The sequence below is a fragment of the Chanodichthys erythropterus genome, chromosome 9 (assembly GCF_024489055.1).
Source record: "Chanodichthys erythropterus isolate Z2021 chromosome 9, ASM2448905v1, whole genome shotgun sequence".
NCBI classification, from domain to species: Eukaryota; Metazoa; Chordata; class Actinopteri; order Cypriniformes; family Xenocyprididae; genus Chanodichthys; species Chanodichthys erythropterus.
The window spans coordinates 18,116,162-18,140,904 of record NC_090229.1 but is presented as its reverse complement, the minus strand read 5'-3'; the positions used below and the strand labels follow the sequence as shown (position 1 = coordinate 18,140,904).

The window sequence follows — 24,743 nt, the reverse complement described above, 5'->3', positions numbered from 1 at the left end:
CAGGAATAAATGACATTTTATTATATAGAAAAATAGAAAATCGTTATTTTACAGTGAAATAATATTTTTTAATGTATTTTTGAACAAATAAATGCCTTTGTGAGCATGAGACGTCTTTTAAAAACATTTTAAAAATCTTATCAACCCCAAAGTTAGTGCATGTCACCATGAGACTTTTGTTGCAATGTGAATTTGTCTCATAATTGTGAATTTATTTCCTTTTTTTAATTGTTTCTTTTTCATGCGAAATGGGCTTCCATACATCACCTTTGCAACTGAATGAAAAAGTTGTGTGAAAATAATTTTATTGAAATTAAGATGTTGTGAAAACTAATTTCATTACATCTTGTGCCCAGACATTTATGATATTATAAAACAAAACATACAGTATTGAAAGCTGTAAATTAATACTAGGAAGTGAACTGCTGCAGGGTGTTGATCTGCTCCACTCATAAATTCTGACATTTCCACAGGGTTTGAAACGTATTACCATCCCCTCTGGGATCCACGGCCAGGCTTGTAGCTGTGAATTTAGGTGTTGTTTGACATAAATCTCTTCTTTGAAATATAAAGGCATTGGGGTTGAGGAAGTGTGGCCGAAGCTTGAATTCATTCAGCTGTTATTTTGATTGTTAAACCCACAGGGATTATATTGTTAGCTGCAAATACCTGTGGTCATTATTTGAGGCATGTGGACGTGTACAGTTGAGCATTTTTGTAGCTTGTTCTTTTATCTTTGTGCATTTAGATATGTTTGCATGGGGGAGTAATTCTAAAGGACAAGTATTTGGGGGAATATGCCATGCTCCTTATCTTGGGGGTGGGTGTGTGTGTGTGTGTGTGAGAGAGAGAGAGAGAGAGAAATGGCATAGTTCTCTTTCAGGGTGTGTGTGTTTTACACAGAGAGGGGTAAATAAACAGGAAATCCCACAGGGAGACATGGTCACACAGAGTTTTTCAGAGGACAGTGAGTCCAGTGTCTGCTCCGTTTCCCAGAAAGCATTATGTCATAGTGTAGGGCATGTGTCTGCCCTGGAAATCCACCCACTGGGCATTCCCTTGCCCTCTCCCTCTCCCTGTGGACCGCCAACTCTCACAGCATGGGATTTACTCACCCCTGACTCCTCAGAATAGTTAAGTCCAAAAAATGGGCTCAGATGTTGTTTTCATACTGTAATGGATAAGGCCAGTGTTTCCTACAGAATTCAGTCCACCCTTCACTACATTTATATACTAACTTATACTATTAACTTGCAGTGATAAAGTAACCACTCTGTTCAGTTGAAGGAATTGTCAGACTGATTCAAACGTGTCTTTTTAAACAATTCATAATTTATTTATTTATTTATTTTTGCAAATCAGAATAGACTGGTCAAGTTTTATGACTCAGTAAAATAAACTGGCTCATAAGTCATTTGTTCATGAATCAGCATATACTTTTCATGCTGTAAGTTTTTGCCTCACTAAAATGAACCGGCTCATGAGAGTCATTTGTTCATGAATCAAGACGGGCTGGTTAAGCTGTAAGTTTCTGACTTACTAAAATGAACCTCTTCATAAGAGTCATTTGTTCATAAATCAGGAGACAATGGTCATGCTGTATGTTTTTGACTCACTAAAATGAACCGACTCATAAGAGTCATTTGTTCGTGAACAGTGATGGGAATAACAGCGTTACTTTTTTCAGTAACGAGTAATCAAACAAATGACTTTTTCCCCCCGTTACAATGCCGTTACAGTTACTGGCGACAAAATGCCGCGTTACTATAATTGAGCTCACTGAAGCGGTTTTCATTCAAGTAGGCTCTCTCTCAGCCATAGGACCTGCAAAGTTTTTTCTCTGGTGTGTGTGTTGGGGTGGGACACATGCTAACTGATGACGATTGGTCTGTGACTGCAAAGCGTTTTGTTGTAAAGAAATAGTACCGGTCAGTCATACACAAATATAATTTTAAACTGATAATAATGTTTGATGCTCCATGTATGTGGGTGTGTGTGTGTGTGTGTGTCAGAGCATGCGAGCAGAGCGTGAGCTCAAAAGAGAATACCCTTTATGACATGCTGGATCAAAAATATGTGAAATAAGTTTTTCTAGTCGTCTAGAAGTTGTTCATTTAAGCCATTAGTTGACTAATCACATTTATATTAATTAGATTTCTTAAATACTGGAGAGAATAAACCATAATAATGAGCGTTTACGTAATATAAAATGCACATTTCATTCGGATTACATAATCAGAGTAGCCTATTTCTTTTCGTTTTGAATTATTTCATTTAAAAGTAGACATTTCAAGCTTTCTATAGATATATTTCTCATTTCTGTGAGGCAAGCAGCCTATACGCTGAGTTACGGTTCATTTAGCCTATAAGACGCGCCCCATGCCATGATTATATTGTCTACTATATTTGCTTCTTATTTATTAAATCCAGGCAATTGGTTGATGAAATATTGATTAAAATTAAGATAAAATTTTTACAAATCGAAATTCACTTTAAAGAAAGGCTTTCTACAAAACAAAACTTAATGAAGTGGTCAAAATCATATCTGACACACTCCATATCTTATGATGTATCCTATCTTACTCATGTTGTTCACTTTTCATTATCAAATAGATGAATTTAAAACATAACATAGGCATACTTAAACAAATAATTTTTTTTTAGTCTTATATTTAATATTGGGGGCATCCAAGTTGACTTTTTTTTTACGCAATAGTTACTTTCCCTGGTAATTAGTTACTTTTATAATGATGTAATTTGTAAGAAGTAACGATGATGTATTTGTGAGAAGTAACTAGTAACTATAACTAACTACCTTTTTAAAGTAACATGCCCAACACTGTTCGTGAATAGGGATACACTGCTGTATTGGCTCACTAAAATGAACCAGCTCATTTGTGAACCAGTAAACACTGGTAGTGTTTACTCAATCAAACTCAATCAAAAGACTTTTCCTGACATTATTTCATGGTATTACATTATTTCAAGTGTTTTTATTGCATCATATTTATTATGAACTGAGAACTCACATTTACAGCTCAGATAAAATATAACTCTTTTTGCCATGGTGCTGAAGATGTGTCCTCAGAACACTTCACTAGAGTAGAGTCTTTAGAAAGTGCTTCCTTTCATTTTAATGGTTCTTTTCACTCTTTTAATGAGTATTCATCTTTTATCAGTGAGCGAAGCTAACAGCACGATGTAATCCGTCTTTTTTCTGATCTCTGGGTAATGATGCTCATATTCTGGATCGTTCACAAGTTTCCCCAGTTGCAGTATAATAGCTGTGTTGAAGGAAGTGCTTAACCTCTCTGTCTCATGACAAGCCCCATCACAAGTCCTTCTCTTATTTACCCCAGTGTTGGCAGCACTCGAGATGTTACCATGGAAAATGCTTGTTATGTGCCCATTTCACAGTTGTTGTCTTTTGAATGGTGTTTTTTCTTCATGACACAAACGCTCATTCACCGGAACATTTTGGCTTCGTTTACCCCAAGTAACTTCTTCTTTGTTTCAGTATGCATTCACTCTCTTAATATGGCTTTTTTAGACACTCTCTGGAAAAAGTGTTATTGTGTGTTTAAAGAAGGAAATTACTAAAGGGTTTTTTTTGTTTTTCTCTTGTAAGTGACATTTACCTTGGTTTTTATTGGTTTTCTTCACAAATCACATGCAAAAAATACAAAAAAAACCTTATTAGTTTGATGTGGTGAAATTGATGCCCCAGCTGTGGAACGGTTGTAACTTATATCAATCATTTTGTCACAATATATATATTGAAATGGTTGTTAGTGTTAATTTAACTATAGTTTTAGAGAGCAATAGTTTTTGATAATTATTTTTCTTTATAGTTCAACCAATTATGTCATTGTCATAATGTGTCTGTTGTGTTGAGTGATGTTGTCTTTATTGGGCCAGGCTGGTATTTGCTTGTCTTTAAATATCAGAAGCTTGTCAACCATGCCAAAACAGGCCATTGTAAAACTGCCTGTTCTACCTTAGTAAGCAGAATTAAGCCGATGTAACATGCATGAGTAATCTGCCTCTAGCACTGACTTTTATCTTTAAACTACCTTCTCTCTCACTCTCACTCTCTCGTGTCGTTTTATCTTCCCACACAGGCCAGCCAGCTCGGCGTGTACAGGGCTTTTGTGGACAACTATAAGGTTGCCGTGGAAACTGCCGAAAAGTGTTGTCAAGCCAATTCTCAGTTTGCTGAGATTTCAGAGGTCAGTTTTAAGGGCGCTTGCATTATACTGTCAAAACAATAGATGATATCTTTGCCTCTTTGTATATTTTATGCATTTGTTTCCCTTTTTACCTTCAGAATCTGAAAGTCAAGAGTGCTAAAGAGGGTAAAGATCAGAATGCCAAGAACTCTTTGGAAAGTAAGAGATCATGATTCATTCATTCATTTTTCCACATTTACTCTCTTTTTTTCACTACTTAGTATTCTAATCACTTCTTTGCTGTTCTCATTCAGCTCTGCTGTATAAACCAGTGGATCGCGTCACTCGCAGCACCCTAGTGCTCCATGTGAGTGAAACATTTTTCTCAAGTGAAAATGTTTAGGGCTTAGTAGCACAACATGTTTTATTTGAAAGTGTGGGGGCTGTATTGATTTACACATTTAATCAATTGAGTGTTTTGCACTATTAGGCCCTGTTTAGACCTGTTATTAAAGCACATCCATCCATCATAAATATAATCCATATGACTCCAGAGGGTTAATAAAGACCTTCTGAAGCAAAGTGATGCATTTTTGTAAGAAAAATATCCATAATTATAACTTTATAAACTGTAATCGCTAGAAATTCGAGTTCCGGCGTAGGATGTAGGCGTAGCATAAGCTTAGGTGAGAGCTTAACATAAGCTCACGCTCCTCCGACATTTCTCCTTAAAAATTCTCATTTTAGACTAATAATTCGTGACTAGTGTTTTGTTTTGCTCTATTCTCTGTGCTTCTGTGTTTGTTAATGCGTCATGCGTCAGGTCAAAGGTCACTCTTCGACCGGAACTAGACTCACATACAGCCGTTACTGGAAGCCAGTTATTATAGTCTATAAAGTTATAAATATTTAGCGTCATCCACTTTTGATCCGATCGACCAAAACACATCTTTATACCAGGAGTAAACAGGGCCTTAGATTAGTTTTTGTGTTTCTTTAAATTTAGGACCTGCTGAAGCACACCCCATCCAGTCATCCAGATCACCCTCTCCTGCAGGACGCCCTCCGCATTTCCCAGAACTTCCTGTCCAGCATTAATGAGGAGATCACACCCCGTCGTCAGTCTATGACAGTAAAGAAAGGAGAGGTGAGTGTTGCCCTGCTGTAATATGGCCAGTTTGTATTATGGGTCAATGACGTGACTGCATCTATCAGTTTATTATGCAATGGGGGGATGGGTGATAAAACTGTCCTGAAATCATAATAAACTCTTTAATAGTTATTTAATAAATTAATTAAAATAATATTTCATTTTCATCAATAGTTGAAAAACTTTTGTCCATCTAATCAAAGTCATGTGGTGCGACCAACATGCTGGGGGACAAAAAAAAAAGTGATATCATATGAGGACCTTAATGACTGTGTCAAGGTAAAATATCAGATAAATATAAGATAAACATGACTTTTCAAACCTTGCAGGCCTGATTTAGTCTGTGGTGCAACTCCTCAAAAACGTCATGATAGTTGTAAGAATACTTTTAGCTTGAAAAATATAAAAGATATTTAAAAGATGTGTACACTCACATGTGTTCAAGGTGACCAGGCCAGAATGAAAATCCTTACTGTTATTCTCTTGTACTGTAATTCTTAAGAATATTATCACAAGTGTACAAAAATTCATTGGCACGTTCCAGTTGCGTAATCCTACAATGGTCCCATCAACAATATAATCATCTCCCGCCTTCCTGTTCCCCTTCCTCATTTACCAAAGGTCAGTGTTGCGAAATGAGAAGTGTCTCAACACCCTTCCCAGATTCAGAATGAACACAAACACACTCTTGCATACTGTCCTGACCCCTTTGAACTGTGAATCATTTGACTTTGTACTAGACTTCCCCATAGATTACTGGAAAACTGTGTGGGAAGTGACTCTCTGATTGTAGGATTGTGGACATGCCAGGCATTTTTATTACAGAAAATACAGAGATTCAATTCAAAGATAGAGATCATTTATTATTTGAATGATTAAAAGAATGTCTGACAGATAAGCTGGAGAACAATACAGCTCAATTAATCATTCTTCCAGTAAAGATTTGTACTAAAATGAAGAAATATTTTATCACTTTGCAAGAAATTTATAATAAAAACATCATTATACAATCCTACGAGAAAGTATTCATCATAGAATATTCTTTTTCAACATTAATCATTACTGTGACTCATCGCCAGAGACCCAAAATATCTCTTTGTATCTCCATTGGGATCCAACTAATAATTTTGTATTAAAGGAATATAATTATTTTTTTTTTTTTTATAGAACAAAGACTGTTGATCCATTTTCCAATTTCAGTGAATTGTAACTGAAGCTTTCAAGCTTCAACAATGACTCAAATGCACAAAAGTAGCTTATATATTTTGTGCATCCAAATCTAATTTAATTGATTTTGTGGTAAAATATCACCAAAAACACATGATAAATTTAATAGCGTGTTTACATTTTCATTCAGAGCTCTGACAATGGCTGTTCAGAAAGAAAATATTGGATTTTCTTTATGACAGGACATCTTGGTCCATGTCCTGAGTAATTATTGTCTGCAAGATGATGGATTTCCAGTTCATAGCCATGTGTTGCTTCTCATCTTAGGCTGTTTTAGCAGATGTCTCTGAATGCGGCCAAAGTCAATACTGTACCCATATATCATGTGGGCCAAATTCTGATGTAAAAAAAAATGCAGGTTTAAACATAAGGGATAAACACACACTCACTGAAGCCAGGGTCACAGGTCAGAGCCAATGATTTGAATGCATCTACACACAGAGACGTTCAGGCCATGAAAAGAGCAGATGTCTTTCACATATGTCACACACCCTTCAATTACTGAGGATTCGGTCACTCAAGTGTGCACTCAAATGCACACCCAGTTGTAAAGAATGACCTGAGATGGACATCTTTGGGAACATCTCGTACGGAGCTTTTTTTGAAATCACTGTTATTTTAAGGACAAAATGAGCTATTTATGTTTTTGTTGTTGTTAGTAGAATATATTGTTGTTCAGTTCATTTAAGGTTAAATTTTTTCTCTAATGCAATTTACTGTAGGTAATTACCGTCATATCTACCTTTTGTGAATCATCTCATCTCATCCAGCACACTTTTTTTTTAATCCCATCTAGCCATGCTTGTCCGAGGTTGAAACCCCCTGAGGCTGCCATCATTATCATGAAAATAGCTCCTGTGACTCACCCACAATAGCGCAGTTTCTTAAGTGTGTCATGCCTCCATTTCAGTGAATGAGTCTGAGCCTCTCATTGGCTGCTTTTCCTCCTCACCTACTTTAAATGACCTTCTGCCTCAGGCAAAGTAGTGACTTCCACTGATTCATGGGGCAGTAAACAATACATGAGTGCCCCCTATTGATGAACAGATGAAACTAAGTGTGTCAAGGTTATTTTTGGTTTGCAAAAAAAATCTGACGGACACTTTTCACATTCCCAGAGTCTTCAGAAGCAGAAGTCATCATTATTGGGTAAACTTTCATTGTGATAAACAGAAACTACAACAGATTACAAATTTGCTCCAATAGCAAATTCCAACCGCAGTATTTCTGAGACTTTATGAGGAAATGACCTAAATGAGGAAAAAACATAGAGAGATTGATTACATTGGTCAGAAGAGAATGTCAAATTTGTCATCACTCCCTTTTATTAGAAACACTCATTACATTAGTAACTATTTTTCTGTAATTTAATGCAAAGGAGATATAACACAAAGCATTGTGTTATGAGTGTGCATAAAATGGAAAAAAAAATTAGAAAAAAAGAAGATCTCCTGTGTGAAAACATGTCACCAAAGCCTGTGAAAATGGTCTTTTAGTACTTGTGTTATTATGATGATTATTATCTGGAATTATATAGAAATATAACATAAAAAACACATGGTTAATGTTTTAAATATATTGTCGTGCATATTAACGTCATCCTAATGTCTTTAAAGAATCGGCAGCTTCTCAGAGACCAGTTTATGGTGGAGGTAGTAGAAGGGGCACGGAAACTTCGACATGTCTTCCTCTTTACCGACCTGCTGCTCTGCGCCAAATTGAAGAAACAAACTGGAGGGCAAGTCAATCAACTTTTTTTCTTCTGTAGAAAGATTCAACATTTCAGAGTTCATGTTTTGTTTCATCTCATCTTCATTGTCACATATGTGACCCCTGGTTTCTGTTTCTCCCCATGTTTAGGAAGGGACAGCAGTATGACTGTAAGTGGTATATCCCGCTAGCTGATGTCACCTTTCAGACCATTGATGAATCGGAGTCCTCACCGGTCCCCCAGATACCGGAGGAAGAGATAGATTGTTTGAAGGTCAGGATCTCCCAGATCAAGAACGAGATCCAGAGAGAAAAGGTAGATGAATGTATTAATCAGAAATGTTCTTCTACAGCAAACAATCAGTTTGGTGTTAACGGTTCCCCATCTCTTCTTGCTTTCATTCTCCCATGTGTTCAGAGAGTGTGTAAAGGAGGTAAAGTCCTTGATCGCCTCAGGAAGAAACTGTGTGAACAGGAATCGCTGCTGCTGCTCATGTCTCCATGCATGGCCTTCAGAGTCAGTAACAGGAATGGCAAGGTGAATCAATACCAGAAAATCTCCTAAAACTACATTATTTCTTAGATATCTGTGTTTGCATTTGCTAAAATGTTTTTTGCTAAGACTTTTAACACTTAAAGGAATAGTTTACCCAAAAATCATTTTCAATCAATGTCAATGTTAGAATTCTATACTATATTGTCAATAAAATAAATATTGTCAAAATAAACTTAAAAACATACCAACACACCAATGTTAAAACTGACAATTTAAACAAGCCATTCACAAAGTTCTCATTTCTTGTGTGTTTTATTTCTTTATTTCAGGGCTATACATTCCTTATTTCGTCTGATTACGAACGCGAAGAGTGGAGGGAGATCATTCGGGAGCAGCAGAAAAAGTGTAAGCACTGCTGTTCTGCACAAAAACCTTCCTAACTTCCAAGAAAATCCCAACAGGACTCCGTAAACTGCTCTTTTCCTTCAGAGAGCATGACTTACTAGTTAAATTCAGATGTTGGTGGCTTCACTGACCAAGTCTCTCTTGATTTCTGAATGTTCTCTCCTAGGTTTCAAGAGTTTTTCTTTAACTTCGCTGGAGTTGCAGATGCTCACCAACTCCTGCGTGAAGCTACAGACGGTTCACAGTGTTCCTCTGACAATCAATAAAGAAGGTGATTGTTTTTTGTTTGCTTGTTTCATTAAGATCTGTTTTGCATTTTATTTCTTTCCAGTGTATCTAAACTTTAATTGTTTTTTCCTCTAATAGATGATGAATCCACGGGGCTGTATGGCTTCCTGAATGTGATTGTCCATTCTGCGACAGGGCTGAAACAGAGCTTGAGTAAGTTGTCTGGTACAGAATGTCTCACCTAGTTTATGAGACTGCAGCAGTGTGGGGTTTTTTTTCAGTGGTTTCAATTAGATGGAGTGAAATCCGGCTCACAGTAATCATTAAATTATTGAATGCCTCCCTAATATGTGCGCACATGCATGAAAACACCTGACATGCTCCCTGCTGTTGTTGGGCAGAGTTTTCTCTATGAGCAGCTGTGGAACGGGTGGATTAACAGGGAACACTGCGTTCCTTCTTAAATCTAACTCTCTATCATTAATTTCCGTCTCTCTTTGTTCTCACTCATTCATTGTTTCTGCTTTCTTATAGCCTGTGTTCTCAATAGAATCTTCTTTAATGCAATGTATGGTTGAGTGGCATGACTGTATAAACCAAAAGCACTTCACATGCAGTGGGCAATTTAAGAAAAAAGCCTTTAGAGAGGCTGTGTTACAGTGAAGGCTGTTCTTAGGCATGATTTGAAACCAATGTTTAATAGATAATCTAGAGTATTAAAGGGTTAATTCACCCAAAAATGAAAATTATTTCTTAAAAAACACATCGCTTCGCTTCAGAAGGCCTTTATTAACTCCCTGGAGCCGTATGGATTACTTTTAATCCATACGGTCTAAGTGATAACCTTTTGTTTATCAGTTTGAAGTGCCTTAACAGGTAGCGGTCCTGTCGTGTGAGGAAGATCTGTTTAGATCCACTCTGACGGACAACAACAACAAAAACTCCCTAAGACTTCCTAGCTCATCCATCCAGATAGCAAAATTCTCTGTTTTTACTGTTATTTCTGTTCCTTATGTTCTATTTTTATTATACTTCTTTATGTAAAGCACTTTGAATTACCATTGTGTATGAAATGTGCTATACAAATAAAATTGCCTTGCCTTGCCTTTTATGATGGATGGGTGTGCTTTTTGGGCTTCATAATCGGTTACTATTCATTCCCATTATAAAGCTTGGAAGAGCCAGAAAGTTTTTTGACGGAAATTACATTTGACAAAAAAGAAGTCATAAAGTCATATACACCTAGAATGGCTTGAGGGTGAGTAAATTATGGGATAATTTTCACTTTTGAGTGAACCTAGCCCTCTAATGATTCTAATGAAAAGTAGATTGATAGATTAAAGTGGCAAAACAAAGTAAAAGACATTTATAAGTGTCAAAGCAAAGACATTCATAATGGTATTTCTATTAAAGATTTCCATTTCAAATAAACACTATTCTTTTGAAGTTTCTATTCATCAATGAATCCTGAAAAAAATGTATCATGGTTTTCACAAAAATATTAAGCAGCACAACCGTGATAATAATAAGACATTGATAATAATAAGAAATTTTGCTTGAGTACCAAATCAACATATTAGATTGATTTCTGAAGGATCATGTGACACTGAAGAAAATTCAGCTTTGCCATCACAGGAATTACATTACATTTAAAAATATATTCAAGTTATTTGTAATTGTAATCATATCTCACTATTATTGTTTTTACTGTATTTTTGATCAAAAATGCAGTCTTGGTGAGCTTTTTACTGTTTTTTTTTTTTTTGTTTGTTTTTTTAAACTTAAGTTTTATACAAAACAACTGCTTTTGATGACTTATCTCCGTGATCTTATTTTTTAAATCTTTTTTTTCCCTTTAATTTTATTTATAAAAAAATTTATTCAGTAAATTATACAAAAAATTAAAATATAAAATACATTTTAAAAAAATATATAAAATAACTTTCATGGAATATACTTGATAACTAAGCTAATAGATATTGTAATTTTGGTCTTACTGCCCTCTCCTAATACTTTTACCTTTAACTTCAATTGGAAAAGATACCGTGTTTAAAAAAAAAAAAAAAAAAAACTTTAATTTTCAGGGGTTTTTTATATTTAAAAACGGTTTTATATGTAACCAACTTGTTATCTGTTCCCTCTATCACCTCAGATCTGTACTGTACGCTAGAAGTGGACTCTTTCGGCTACTTTGTGAACAAAGCAAAGACTCGTGTGTACAGAGACACCACAGAGCCAAATTGGAATGAGGTCAGAACTGCAGCCCATTGTCAGCATGTAGTTACCTTCAAAAACATTAAATGATCAAGAAACCTATATAGTGATATAATGTTAGTAATTATGTTACTTTTGGTGCCACTAGTTGAGAAGAAATAACAGCTTTAAATCTAAAAAAGACATTATAATGCAAGTTGAATGGTGTGATTAAATGAAGGTTGGACTCTCTTTTTACAGGAGTTTGAGATTGAGCTGGAGGGCTCTCAGACCCTCAGACTGCTATGTTACAGTAAGGTCAAACAGTGCAGGGATGATGGGGAGAACATGGATCGCATCATGGCCAAAGGACAGATTCAGGTATGCTTGCTCAGTATGTCCACTCATCACATCCAGGGATACCTTTAAATGATACCTGCATGCATTAGCGTGCTTTGAGATGGTGAACTGCTCATATAATTTCAGAAGTGGTTCCTCACAGTAATCACAGACCCCAAGGATGACCTCACCAACAAACACCAGACAGTTTTTTTTTTTTTTTTTTTTGGCATTTTGCCTTTTTTGTGATAGGACAGTATGTAGACAGGAAGCAAAGTGGGAGAGAGAGGGGGAGATGGGATCAGGAAAGAACCACAAGCCGGAACTCAAACTCGGGTCGCCCAAAGCGCGAAGGCGCCACTTGTCGATGTGCTGCCCACGAGGCTATCGGCACCGACAAACACCAGACAGTTAACAGCACCACAAATCATTTTTGAACACTATATATGTTATATTGTAAAATGTTGTTTAGATTTTGGAATTTCTCGGATTTTCTTTCACAGTACTCTTTTGTAACAGTAGTACATTTTAGTAGGTCTGCAATTTTAATTTTTTATTTAAGAAAAAATAAAATATTTGTTTATATGTAATATAAAATATATATAAATATATATATATTTATAATACATGCATATATTTCTAAACTTTTATACCTGTATGTGTGTGTATTTATATATACATAATTATTATTATATATATACATAATTATTATATATACACAGAACACACACATATATATTACGTAAACACAGACTTTTATTTCGCAAACGATTAATCGCGCTTAATCATTGCAGCCCTACTGCAATTAAAATATATTTATTAATTGATTAATCTGTTGATTATTTTATCAGGTAAAAGTTTTATTTCATCTTATTTAATGTCCAGTTTAAAAAGCAGAAGGGCAAATTAAGAACAAATTAAATTAAATATTAAGTTAAATTATGTATTAAATTAAATATTATGTTAAATTATGTTTATTGAATTAAAAATAAAGTATATAAAATAAGGTCATGCCAACATGAAACTTAGCTTTTTGGCCTCAAATGTTTTTTCCCCATAGAACTATGTTTTTTCTACTGTAAAGTGATGTACACAAATTCTGTGCACAAATTCAAGTAATCAGCAATAAAAAATTGTCGATTATTTTCATTATCGATTAGTCATACATCCCAGGATAAAACAAGGCTGTGTATAATCTGCTTACACATAGTGACTAAGCATTTACATTTTTAATGCCTAATGCAGTGAACAGAACAAAGCCGCTAAGTTGTTCAGGTAGATAATCCTACCATATGTGGTGGTGTGGTTGTGTCACCAGAGAAAACGGCAGAGGGGCAGCCCTAGGGAAAAGCTTAGGTGCTGTGCTGGAGAAGGATTAGAAGGACTGTACTATGGATTGTTGTCAGAGTTGTTTGGAAGCGCTCCAGAGAGAAAGTGGGACATGACACGCTGACAGAGTCCCAGTGGGGCAGGTGCAAAGTTACAGATGAGAGAATGAAGAGTCTGCATCAGCAAATGAAAGCTTTTGTCTTAATCACGTGACCCTTTGTTGCCATGGCAACTGTAAGCATTTCCTTTGTGGCAACAGACTGTATAGTTGTCAGTCGTTTACTCCAAACACTCAAAGCAAAATCTTTTATACCTGTTTGTATAGAGTTAAAAGCTTCAGTTTCTTCTCAAATGATTATGACAGGATATATAATGATATTCTCCTAAACTTTGGAAGTGCCACATTTCAGTGCTGTAACCAGAAAAACATCATTCGAAACACTTGAAATTGTCTTGAATATGTTGTTGGTAGGTCAGCTGCCACACTGTAATCATCAGGGTGGGTGGAGATTCAGTAGTTAATCCCAGCGCTCCATCTGCGGAACCGCTCTGTCAGGGGAGCTCTGTGTGTGTGTACTCAAGAATATATCAGACAAGATATTCACAACAACAGCTTCATCCAGACCAGCATGAGAACGGTTATACCAAAACACGCACTGCTTCAGGATGACATGAAACATCAGCCAGCCGTTGTGCTAGAACATCTGAATTTGACTGTGCTTCTGTGAGCGTGTTCCTGTATCCTGCTGCTTCTTGTCAATAACAGTAGCTTCCTGTGAGGAACATGAGTAAAATGGACAATAAGGACCAGATTCAGAATGGTGAAGAGCATTATGGTAGAATGAAAGCTGTGAGCAGTAAACTGATGAAGGAAGAGTTCATTAGCAGCTGTGCCGTGGAGGAAGAGGAGAAACAGGAGGAGGATGAGGAGGTAGATTCTAGCCTCAGGAGAAGTCCCAGCACCGGGGCTCGACTCTGGGGTAGAGTTCGCAACGCGCTGCTCAGGCAGAAGGTAACGAGAGCCTCACTCCCTCGTGTGAGGAATTTTTGGAAATGAGAAACTCAGTTCATTAACTTTCTTTGAGATGATGATTATTATTAAGCAGGACGGTTGGGAATTAAGATTGTGAAGTGTTTGATGTGGATTTTACCATCAATCACTGCAAGAACATTTTTCTTTGGTCTGTATTTTGTGGTATCGGTAAAGCAGTAGGGTGTGCATTGTTTTGGTAAAAATATACAGCAGAAATTGTGAATTGAAAACTATTAAGGCTTGAGAATGAGTACATAAGACTGCAAATGTTGAGACACCCTGGTGTACAGCGGGGCTTTCTTACCTCCAGGGGGCCGCAAGGGGCTGCTGGGGGTTAAAATGTATTTTTAGGAATGTCATAGTTAACATAAGATATAATTAAGATATTAAATCTGTATTTAGTTTTGTTGGATATGTATATAAGGAACGAGAGGCCGTGCTGTATTGTGAATTAGTCACGGCTGAAGCCCATTGTTAGGCACGACTGGTTTGCTGCATGGTATTTTTTTTTTCATTACAAGCTGTCTCTAATGTTTTTTCAGCAATTATTTTTTCAGCACTAGAGCATGATGGTTAATTTTTTTAGAAGTCTCTCCAAATTGTTTTGCAAACCACTCATCAATTTTCATGCTGCCTAATAGATCAAAATTTACTTCAAACATGTTGGCCTTTTAGTTCTTTCAATATTTATGTTGCTAAAGAACACCTTTGAGCACAGTGATACACAGAACCGTTGGGTGAAGCGGTCATAGTCGTGCTTTGTCGTGAATAAGCATAGCTCAACATCAAGGAATGGAACTGTCTTGGATATGTTGTCAATAATAATAATAATAATAATAATAATAATAAGAGTTTTCTTTAATACAATGACAATTTTAGAAACAATTGTTATCTGTATAATAACACATTTCATAATTTTCTGTTGCTGTATACCTTTCAAAAGTTTAGGGTCAGTAAGCTTATTTAATATTTTTAAAAGAAATCTCTTATGCTCACCAGGACTGAATTTATTTGATCAAAAAATCAAATAAAAACTGTAATATTGTGAAAGATTATTACAATTGAAAATAACTGTTTTCTATTTGAATATATTTTAAAATGTAATTTATTCCTGTGATGCAAAGCTGAATTTTCAGCAGCCATTACTCCAGTCTTCAGAGTCACATGATCCTTCAGAAATCATTCTAATATGCTGATTTGGTGCTCAAGAAACATTTTTTATTATTATCAATGTTGAAAATATTACTCATGTATGATGTCTACAAAAGATGCATGTCCTGTCTGAACACTTTGGATGTTCCCTGAACATTTGTGTACAGAATATGGCATTGATTGTTGCTGTAATTTCACCATGTTCTAGTGTACCAGTCGCCTCTCAAATTATATAAATCAGATTTGTTGGCATGAGTAAAAACAAGCAATCAATACAGTTCTTTCCTTTGGCAGCAAGCTGGTAAATTAAGTTGTCACAACACCCATAACAGACCACAATAAATACAAACTGAGAGACACTGAATTGGTACTGACAACCGACTACGAGGACGTTATGTAATACTGGGCATAAGCCTAGGGAAGATGGGCATATCATAAAGAATAGAAAGCATTTTGATCATAAGATTCTTTGGGTTGTGCATTTCCATTATTTTTTTTTTAAGTTGAAAGAGTACATTGTGCATTAATAATCATTTACATACTTGTGACAGCTATCTTAATTTGTCATGGCTCAGTTCTATTGTTTATTTTTTTGGTGAAAAGTAGATACTTTCTAGTAGTGTGTTCACTGAGCTGCCATTTTTAGCAGGTGACTCTGTTTGGATCACACTCAGATAAGGATTATCCTCTTGATTGACATTTGTCCCTATTTTCACAGCTGGATCCTCAATCGCTGCAGGGTAAAGACTGGCAGAGGACAGTAATCAGCATGAATGGGGTCAGTGTGGCTCATCCTGCACAATAATAATAACACCGTTACTAATAATAGGAGCAATCACTTTATTAAATGTTCAAAAGTCCATTTAAATAGGCCAGTACACTTGGTTAAGATCATCTGTATGTATCTGGGAAGTGAATAATTGATGTTGCTGCGTCATTGCAGAAAACTGTGAAATATATGATGATATAACCATTGCAGATTTTGCAAGATATTTAAATTAGATTGCAAAGGAATTGTTTTTGCTTTTATTATTCCCTAAAGCTACATATAATATAATATAATATAATATAATATAATATAATATAATATAATATAATATAATATAATATAATATAATATAATATAATATAATATAATATAATATAATATAATATAATATAATATGCTGATTTACTGCTCAAGAAACATTTCTTATTATTATTAATGTTGAAAACAGTTGTGCTGCTTAATATTTTTGTGGAAACTGTGATACATTTTTTTCAAGTTTCTTTGATGAATAGAAAGTTCAGGTGCACAGCATTTAAGACATATAGATATAGATATAGATAACAATCATTTGTCTACCATCAATTTTTATCAGTATGAAGCAATGATGGATTACCTTGGTCATGTGGCCTGATATTAAGCTGATGGCCAAAGCTTACAGTGATTTAATTCTTGATTATTTGATAGGTGTAGAGCTCTTTTGTTCTCATCAGTGAGATGTTTTTGTAAAAAAAGTTGTGTACATTCATCACTCTTTCCAGATTGAGGTCAAGCTGTCTATGCGGTTTACCAGCAGAGAGTTCAGTCTGAAGAGGATGCCCTCCAGGAAACAGTCCGGAGTGTTTGGGGTCAAAATCGGGGCTGTCACGAAGTGAGTCAACCTACAAATCAATCTATCCAGTGTAAACCGTATTAATATAATGGATATAATATCATTTTTCCCTCATTTAAGAAATTAATAAACAAATTATATTGTCCACTCACATTAGACTATTCCATTCATATCAGTAGCCTAATAAAAGCTTTTTTTTTCTTTACATGGAGCGGGTCTCCTCATGGGGGCTGCCATGTTGCTATCACATGACCAGCCAAATATGACTAATTTTTACTCCATAACCTACCTATTTTTGTATAATTTCATAACTGAAAACTTTTGTTTTTGAGTAATGTTGCATTCACAACACTACATGTCAGTTTAAGACCAAGCTGACTGCCAAAAAGGCTAGCGAGTGCGCCTTTAAGGATTAATAAAGTTATATTGTATTGTAAAAGTCAATCGTGATTCAATAATAAAAGTAGTCACATTTCACTCGCACATCTCTCACTCCAAGAGCAACACCAGTCAGACGTCAACCATGTTTCCCATTGTTTAGAGGACACAGGGACCCTTCTCAGTGTTTTCATAGACCCACATGACTCAAATGAGGGCTCATAAAAACTAAGGAGGGGGACACTTCCTTTTAATAAAGCTGAGGAAAGGTGGTCTCCGTCAGAAGGGATCTTAAAAGCAGAAAGGAAAACAGAAAGCAACCCCATTATGGACTTCCTGAGAAACAGGAAGAAATTATTATTAAAGGCAAGGGTTTGCCAAGGGCTTCCCTCAGAGGACTGCAATAAAAACAGGACTGTGGATTTAGGAATTAGATATGCATTTTTCATAGTTTAACAGCAATGCATAAGGGTGAAATATTGCCCTCTAATAATAGTTGTTTTTTTATAAAAAAAAAAAAAAAAAAAAACATGACAGTTTTGGGATGGATTTATGCTGGACAAAATGTTCATTTTCTTTGGTGGTCTTATTATGATGTTGATTTTGGAATATTGGAATGCTCTGTCAGGATAATGCAGATGTAGGTTTAAATATAGGCTGTGAGAACATTGATACCACAAAGTAATTTTTCCTTTCATAGTGAACAAATAAACAAGCCCTTTGAATATACTGGTTATTTTTATATACGTCGCAGAAATGTGCCAAAAGATTTCCCATAATTTTTTGTGGTTGTAGAATTTACAGCTTTAATACTGAAAAACTGAATTCAACTGAAATGTATTTTCCAGACCCTCGTTGTTGATTCATGTGTATTTGTTCCTCTCAGACGGGAGCACTCCAAAGTGCCTCTCATTGTGAGACAGTGCGTAGAAGAGATTGAGCGCAGAGGGATGGAGGAAGTGGGCATCTATCGTGTCTCTGGTGTGGCCACAGACATCCAGGCCCTGAAAGCTGCATTTGATGCCAGTGAGTACTCTAGTACTTCTTGCACCTACAACCTACAGATTAAATTAGATGAAATTTAAATTATTTTTAATTAAAATACAATTAATAAATGTATTATATTATATATTTAATATTATATGCATTTTTGAAATGGCTAAAAATTAGTATGTTTTGTGACTTAACAGACAATAAAGATGTTTCAGTTATGATGAGCGAGATGGACGTGAACGCCATTGCTGGAACACTGAAGCTTTACTTCCGAGAGCTTCCTGAGCCCCTCTTCACCGATGAACTCTATGCAAATTTCACTGAAGGCATTGGTCAGTTGAGAGTTTTTCAAGTTATGATGATTAATAGTTTAATGTATATAAAACAGTTCACATGAATAATTTATTCTTGTTTTTTTATTTCCTTCAGCGTTGTCAGACAGTGTAGCAAAAGAAAGCTGTATGCTCAACTTGTTGCTCTCACTACCTGAACCTAACCTGCTGACCTTCCTGTTTCTGCTGGACCATCTGAAAAGGTGAAGATTGTCACATCAATCAATTTTTAATAATATGATTAAATATGCAGATTTGAACTAGTGCTTATGAAAACCTGATCCCCATCTAGGAACCAAAATATCATAGAAACCACTTAAAAAAAAACCTATATACTGCATAGCAGTGCACTGGAAAGGATTTTTTTTTTTTTTTTTTTTTTTTTTTCTTCAAAACTATATGCAAATTAAGGCTGTCAACAGAGTATAATAATCACAATTAATCTAATAATTTATACCAGTCTTTAATAAGCAGAAGGAAAGATCAAACTGTGTAAATAAATTAAATACATGTATTTTTTTTCTTAAAGCCGGGTGCACACTGTAAGATTTAAGGCTGGGAAAATAAATAGATGCATCACCTTCTATAAAATAAACATTCAAACGGTGTTTGAAAAGGTTGAAGTGAATTACAGTGGTGTTTGCAGTGGGCTGTTAACATTAATGTCACATCATAAAAGCATTGAGGTGCGAGTACATTATCAGGCTCGGCTGAATGCACGAGCGCTCTTCTTAGTGAGCTTTTGAGCATGCTGTTAAAAACTAAGCTCAGAAACGATTCGAGAGAGAATCTCGATGCATTCTGAAAATCGATCCAAGAATCAAGAATTGTCGCAGCCCTAGTACAGTTTTAGTAGTTCTTTACGACTGTTGCTTGTCAGACTGTACGAACATGATCCCTGCTGTAAGCCATGTCACACTGTAAGATCTCAGCTGTCATAAATATCTTTATGACAGTGAGGCACGTTAAAAAGGAACGCATGCAAGAAGACTCGTCCAGGGTTTTACGTCATCAATTCGTAACATTTTCAGTGACTGAGCTGGATTTTGTAACGCAGAGTTGAAATGTTATTGCCCAGAAAAACAAATGTGTAGAGAATGTGTAGAGCTCGAGGAAATGATGCACGTGAGGCGAGAGCTGGCGTATTTTTCCCCGGGTTTAATAAAATGACTTATACATCGTCACACTCATCCGCATACATGGGGATGAGTGAGAGAAAAGGATACAAATAAACATTCAACTTAGGTCACAAATAGAAAAAGGAAAGTAGAAGGGAAAAAAGTACAAAGTCGGTAGAGCGATTATCTCTTCTCCTGCACTGTTCGCATTCTCTTACAGCCACGCGCACACTATGCACAGTTCACATTCTACCTCTAATAGCTATAAATGCTCTAAGTGACCGTTAAAATTTACAAGCGGAATAGAAATGGTGGCGAACACGTGTGTGTGTAGAGCAAGTGGTGGTTTGTTGTCGTTTCACTAATTGATCGCAATGGTCATTGATCGGCTGTCGGTAAACATGTCAAACTAGCGTCCAAAGACTTCAAATTTTGGCCTTGTATCAGAGGAATCTTTTAGGATTCACAAAATTTGTCTCAGACAGCCAAATCATGGCCAAAATCAAACAGTATGAACCTGGCTTAAGTTAATTTTGACTGTTTTTTGTGATGGCAAGTTTTTTTATGGCCAAGCAAGCAAATTTTCTTCAGTTTTACTTGTATTCTTTGAATAATTTCCAAGAATCAGATTTGTTTAAGACCTACATGTTGACTGAAACGTTCTTCTTTATTTCCCTCAGGGTTGCTGAGAATGAGAGCTTCAACAAGATGTCCTTCCACAATCTCGCCACAGTGTTCGGGCCAACCCTTCTCCGCCCCTCTGAGAAGGACAGTAAAATTCCAGCCAATCCCACACAGCCCATCTCTATGAGTGACAGCTGGTCTCTTGAGGTTATGTCTCAGGTAACACATGTACACTACATTCTAGAGTACTAGAGTTCTGGTTTTGCGGTCTGAAAGCATCTAAATGAGTCATGTACAAAATAATGTTTCTGTTGATATATTGGTTGGATCTGTTGGTCAGTTGTTCCTCTTTGTCTCTATAGGTCCAGGTATTACTGTACTTCCTGCAGCTGGAGACGATCCCTACTCCAGATAGTAAACGTCAGAGCATGCTCTTCTCCACAGAGGTTTGAGAAGAAGCTCAGGTGCATTATGGTGTGAAATGCCCTGGGAATGAAGTGATTCAGCATGTGACCAATGGAGGGCACCAACAACCTACTGAAATCTCCCAAGCAGAGTGAATTCCCAACTGCATCACTAGCATTCTGTCGATATTTCTGGAGAAATTTACAGTGAAGAATGACTAGTCAGTCTGATATCTTCTAACGGACTCACTGTTACAAGCACTTAGAGTTACATTCAACAAGCAGGTGATGTTGTTATTTTCTCTGTCATCCACTGTAACATTTCCGACTGAATGGCGAGTGCCAAGCTTCTCATAGGTTATTGGATGGGGAATGTTATTCTGACATTTTGTCTTGTTCCTTTCAGCACTGTGGGTTTATAAAGAATTACACATTCCATTTTTCCATGACCGTTTTATTTGATCTGACATTTTACTCACCTATGATTTATGTCTTCCCGTGGCGAAGGCTACGGAACATCTGAACACTGAAATCATGAAGAGGAATACATTTATATGGCCCATTTCTGATGGATAAAACACAACACAGAGAATTAAAATGTGAGATTCTTTAACCAGTGTTTGACTATGGTCAACATAGTAGCTGTCTTAATGGTTCATGACCAAAAAGAACTATACAGTATGACACAATTATAGTTTCTACCACTCCCAAGATTCCCAAGAAAATACATTACGTTTGTTTTATGAAAACATTTCTGTTTTATGTCACATAAATCCAATTAATATTGGATTGCTGAGCCTATATTAAAACAATACAGTACACATGGGTAATATCACATGACATAGGACTAGAACACTGAATTTTTTCGGTGCTTTTCAAAATGGAAACCTTACATAACTTAATCATTTTAGATCTTTATGTAATATAAGGTATCGCATGTTATGCTTACATGCTTAACCGTAACTGATGGACCTAATAAAATGAATATAGGAGTTCTCCATCTGAATATATCACTGCTATTAAACTCCTATTACTGAGCAAAAATTAACTTAATTCAAACACTGTAAATTTTTCTTGTTTAATGGTTTGGGATCATTATATTTTCTTTTTTTTTTTTTTTTTGCTGTTCACAAAACTTGCAAGCACTTTGCGATCCTGAACAGTGCCAATACCTTGCCCTATTAAGTGTGTATGTAAATTGTTTAGTTCATCATGGCTAATATGCATATATCTGTATTATGTTGTTCAGAACAAAGGAGAGGTTGTGTATTGTTAGAATGTCATGTAACATGCAGGCATGTTGATTTGTTTATGACTTATTTTCCCATAGAGATTACCTTTTAGTTATTGTACGACACAGAGTCTTTAAGCTTGTGTATTTCCTTTAGAGTAAGGAAAACCGAGACATTCCTGTAATTGTGTTAAAGATCATTGCCTTTCTTTGTTTTTATTCCATTGTATATTCTGGAATCTGCACTTCCTTTATCAAAATCCTACTGGAATTACAACTATAGCCATTCCTCGTTTTTCTCTCTTTTATTTGGTCCATTACACACTGTACTGATGAAGATATTCCTGGCTGCCATTTCACAACCCAGCCTCCATGATGAGGAAATGTTCTGTATATGGATAAGTATTGCACAGTGTGGATTAAGGAGATGGATCACAATAAACTGCTTCATCCTCTTGTTTCCACAGAGCCGTTGACTGTTCTGTGTGTTTATCTGACCGATGGCCAAGTACATTAAACGTTACTCAAAAAGAGATAGCATTACTCCCCAGAAGACATTAGGACAGTGGTTTGCTTTCAGCATTCCTTCCTCTTCTGGAGCACTGTCTGTTGCTGAAACAATAGTCTTTGTTTATTGTTTTTACTGGACAATACTCAAACTGCACAATACTACACTTGTATGGCAGACCTGTTCAAGTGTGGTCATAATGTGATTCTGTACAAAGTAGATGAATAATAAACATGAAGTTGGCTAAAATGATAATGGCAAATCCCATGTTTTTGTTGATAGGTCTTTATAAAAAATGAACTAACATAAAATTAACCTAGCATTAAAAATAGATAGATTTTTTTAAATACAACAAATGTTACTAGGTACATTTATGTTTCCAAAAAAATTAACAGTAAGTGGCAGCTTAATTTAGGCTAAATTTGCTACCCTCTTGAATATTTTATTTTTCAGTTTTATTTTTTATTTTTGTACATTTAATGATAGAAAATGGTTAAATCATACAAATAAGTGCTGTATTTAGACATTGGTAACAAAATTGCTTCATAGAAAAGAAACATTTAATATAATATTCAGTTTGATGATCCTGGTGATCAAAGTTTTCAAAAGGTAAGATTTAGGGTCAGCATGATTTAAAAAGAAAAAAAGTCTCTTATAATGAAAAATGTTGCATTTATTTGATAAAAGGTATATGTATAAAATGTATATACATATATGTATATAAAATGTATATATAACTGAATATATTTTAAAAGTAATTTATTCTTGTGATGGCAAAGCTGTATTTTCAGCAGCCATTACTTCAGTCTTCAGTGTCACATGAGCAGAAATCATTCTAATATGCTGATTTGGGGCTCAAGAAACATTTATTATTATTGTAAATATAGAAAACAGTTGTGTGTCATATTTTTGTTGAAACCATGATAATTATTTTCTTCAGGATTCTTTGATGAATAGAAAATTCAAAAGAACTGCATTTATTTGAAATAGAAATTATCAATTATAAAATGTCTTTCTTTTGATCAATTGTTATTCAATAAAGAATACAATTTTTATTTTAAAAAAAAAAAGTTTATTAAAATGAAAGGTGCAATGTGTACAATTTGGGAGGATCTATGGACAGAAATGCAATTTAATATACATAACTATGTTTTCAGTGGTGTATAAAGACCTTACATAATGAACCATTATGTTTTTATTACCTCGTAATGAGCCATTTCTATGGCCCTGTCCCAAATGGCACCCTAAACCTTCACAGTCTTCCTCTGAGTCCGCACTTTCATGACGTAATGCCGCTTTGACTGCTGGGTAAAGTCCTCTGCGTAGCTCACAGTCTTGTTGGCTCAGCAGAAGTGCGCATCGAGGGCACATAACAGCTGCTCGCGAGCACTTTCTTTAAGCTTAAATTACAAATGGGGCACCCTACGGTCTTGTGGATTGAACGGACACGCAGCGCCCATTGTAAGTCCACAAGACCGAAAGTGCACATGAAGTGTGCCATTTGGGACGGCTTATCTCATACACCGCGGGTCCCCCCTCCATGTAAACTCGTAATTTTGGGCCGGCATGTTTCTACAGCAGCCCTAAACAGACACACAGAGTGTGTTTCGTCACTATGTTGTTCTTCTAAATTGTTTGTGTTTTTAGAGGCAGCTCGCATCGTCACTGTGTTGAACACGCAGAAAGTAGTAGTTTTAGTTGTCTGTTTAATTTGAAGCAGAGACCGTTCTTTGTTAGAAGTAAGAAAAAACCTCATTGATTGACTGGCTAACATACTTTCTGCTGTCTCAGACAATGACATCCCCTGCGTTCCATTCGGAAGGGCTCGTCCCTATGCCCTTATCCCTTCAAAGGGTTTACCCTCCGGAGTGAGAGCTTCGAAGGGATGAAGGGTGTAGGGGTAAAAAAACTATTTTTTGGAAAGCACTTCTGTGTCATCTTAACAAGACAATCAAGGAGGCGTCTTCATCTTTTTCCCCCAGTTTACTCTTTGTATTAATACGCATTAATTTACTGTAGTAACATTATGCTGGTCTTTTACATTAAATATATTGTGTCTATGTATTTAAAACATTTGAATCGACTGATAAAGGGAGCTGTAAAGTATTTTTGTTGAAGTACAATGT

At 35.8% G+C, this 24,743-nt stretch overlaps 1 protein-coding gene across 6 annotated transcripts in view; it reads left to right on the top strand.

The window, feature by feature from the left end:
- The window catches only part of si:dkey-91m11.5 (PH_BCR_vertebrate and RhoGAP_Bcr domain-containing protein), a 54,397-nt gene extending 31,541 nt beyond the window's left edge, over positions 1-22,856 (top strand). For all 6 annotated transcript variants that reach the window (XM_067394877.1, XM_067394878.1, XM_067394879.1 and 3 more), the window contains 19 exons: positions 4,122-4,229; positions 4,328-4,388; positions 4,484-4,536; positions 5,176-5,316; positions 8,163-8,284; positions 8,407-8,572; positions 8,675-8,794; positions 9,082-9,157; positions 9,324-9,428; positions 9,524-9,598; positions 11,538-11,635; positions 11,840-11,959; positions 16,150-16,209; positions 16,959-17,068; positions 18,294-18,433; positions 18,598-18,732; positions 18,830-18,935; positions 20,531-20,693; positions 20,837-22,856. In XM_067394877.1, coding sequence (XP_067250978.1) covers positions 4,122-4,229; positions 4,328-4,388; positions 4,484-4,536; positions 5,176-5,316; positions 8,163-8,284; positions 8,407-8,572; positions 8,675-8,794; positions 9,082-9,157; positions 9,324-9,428; positions 9,524-9,598; positions 11,538-11,635; positions 11,840-11,959; positions 16,150-16,209; positions 16,959-17,068; positions 18,294-18,433; positions 18,598-18,732; positions 18,830-18,935; positions 20,531-20,693; positions 20,837-20,926 — 2,049 coding nt within the window. In that variant the 3' untranslated portion in view covers positions 20,927-22,856. The remainder of the gene's footprint in view (positions 1-4,121; positions 4,230-4,327; positions 4,389-4,483; positions 4,537-5,175; positions 5,317-8,162; positions 8,285-8,406; positions 8,573-8,674; positions 8,795-9,081; positions 9,158-9,323; positions 9,429-9,523; positions 9,599-11,537; positions 11,636-11,839; positions 11,960-16,149; positions 16,210-16,958; positions 17,069-18,293; positions 18,434-18,597; positions 18,733-18,829; positions 18,936-20,530; positions 20,694-20,836) is intronic.
- Positions 22,857-24,743: the final 1,887 nt, after the last annotated feature.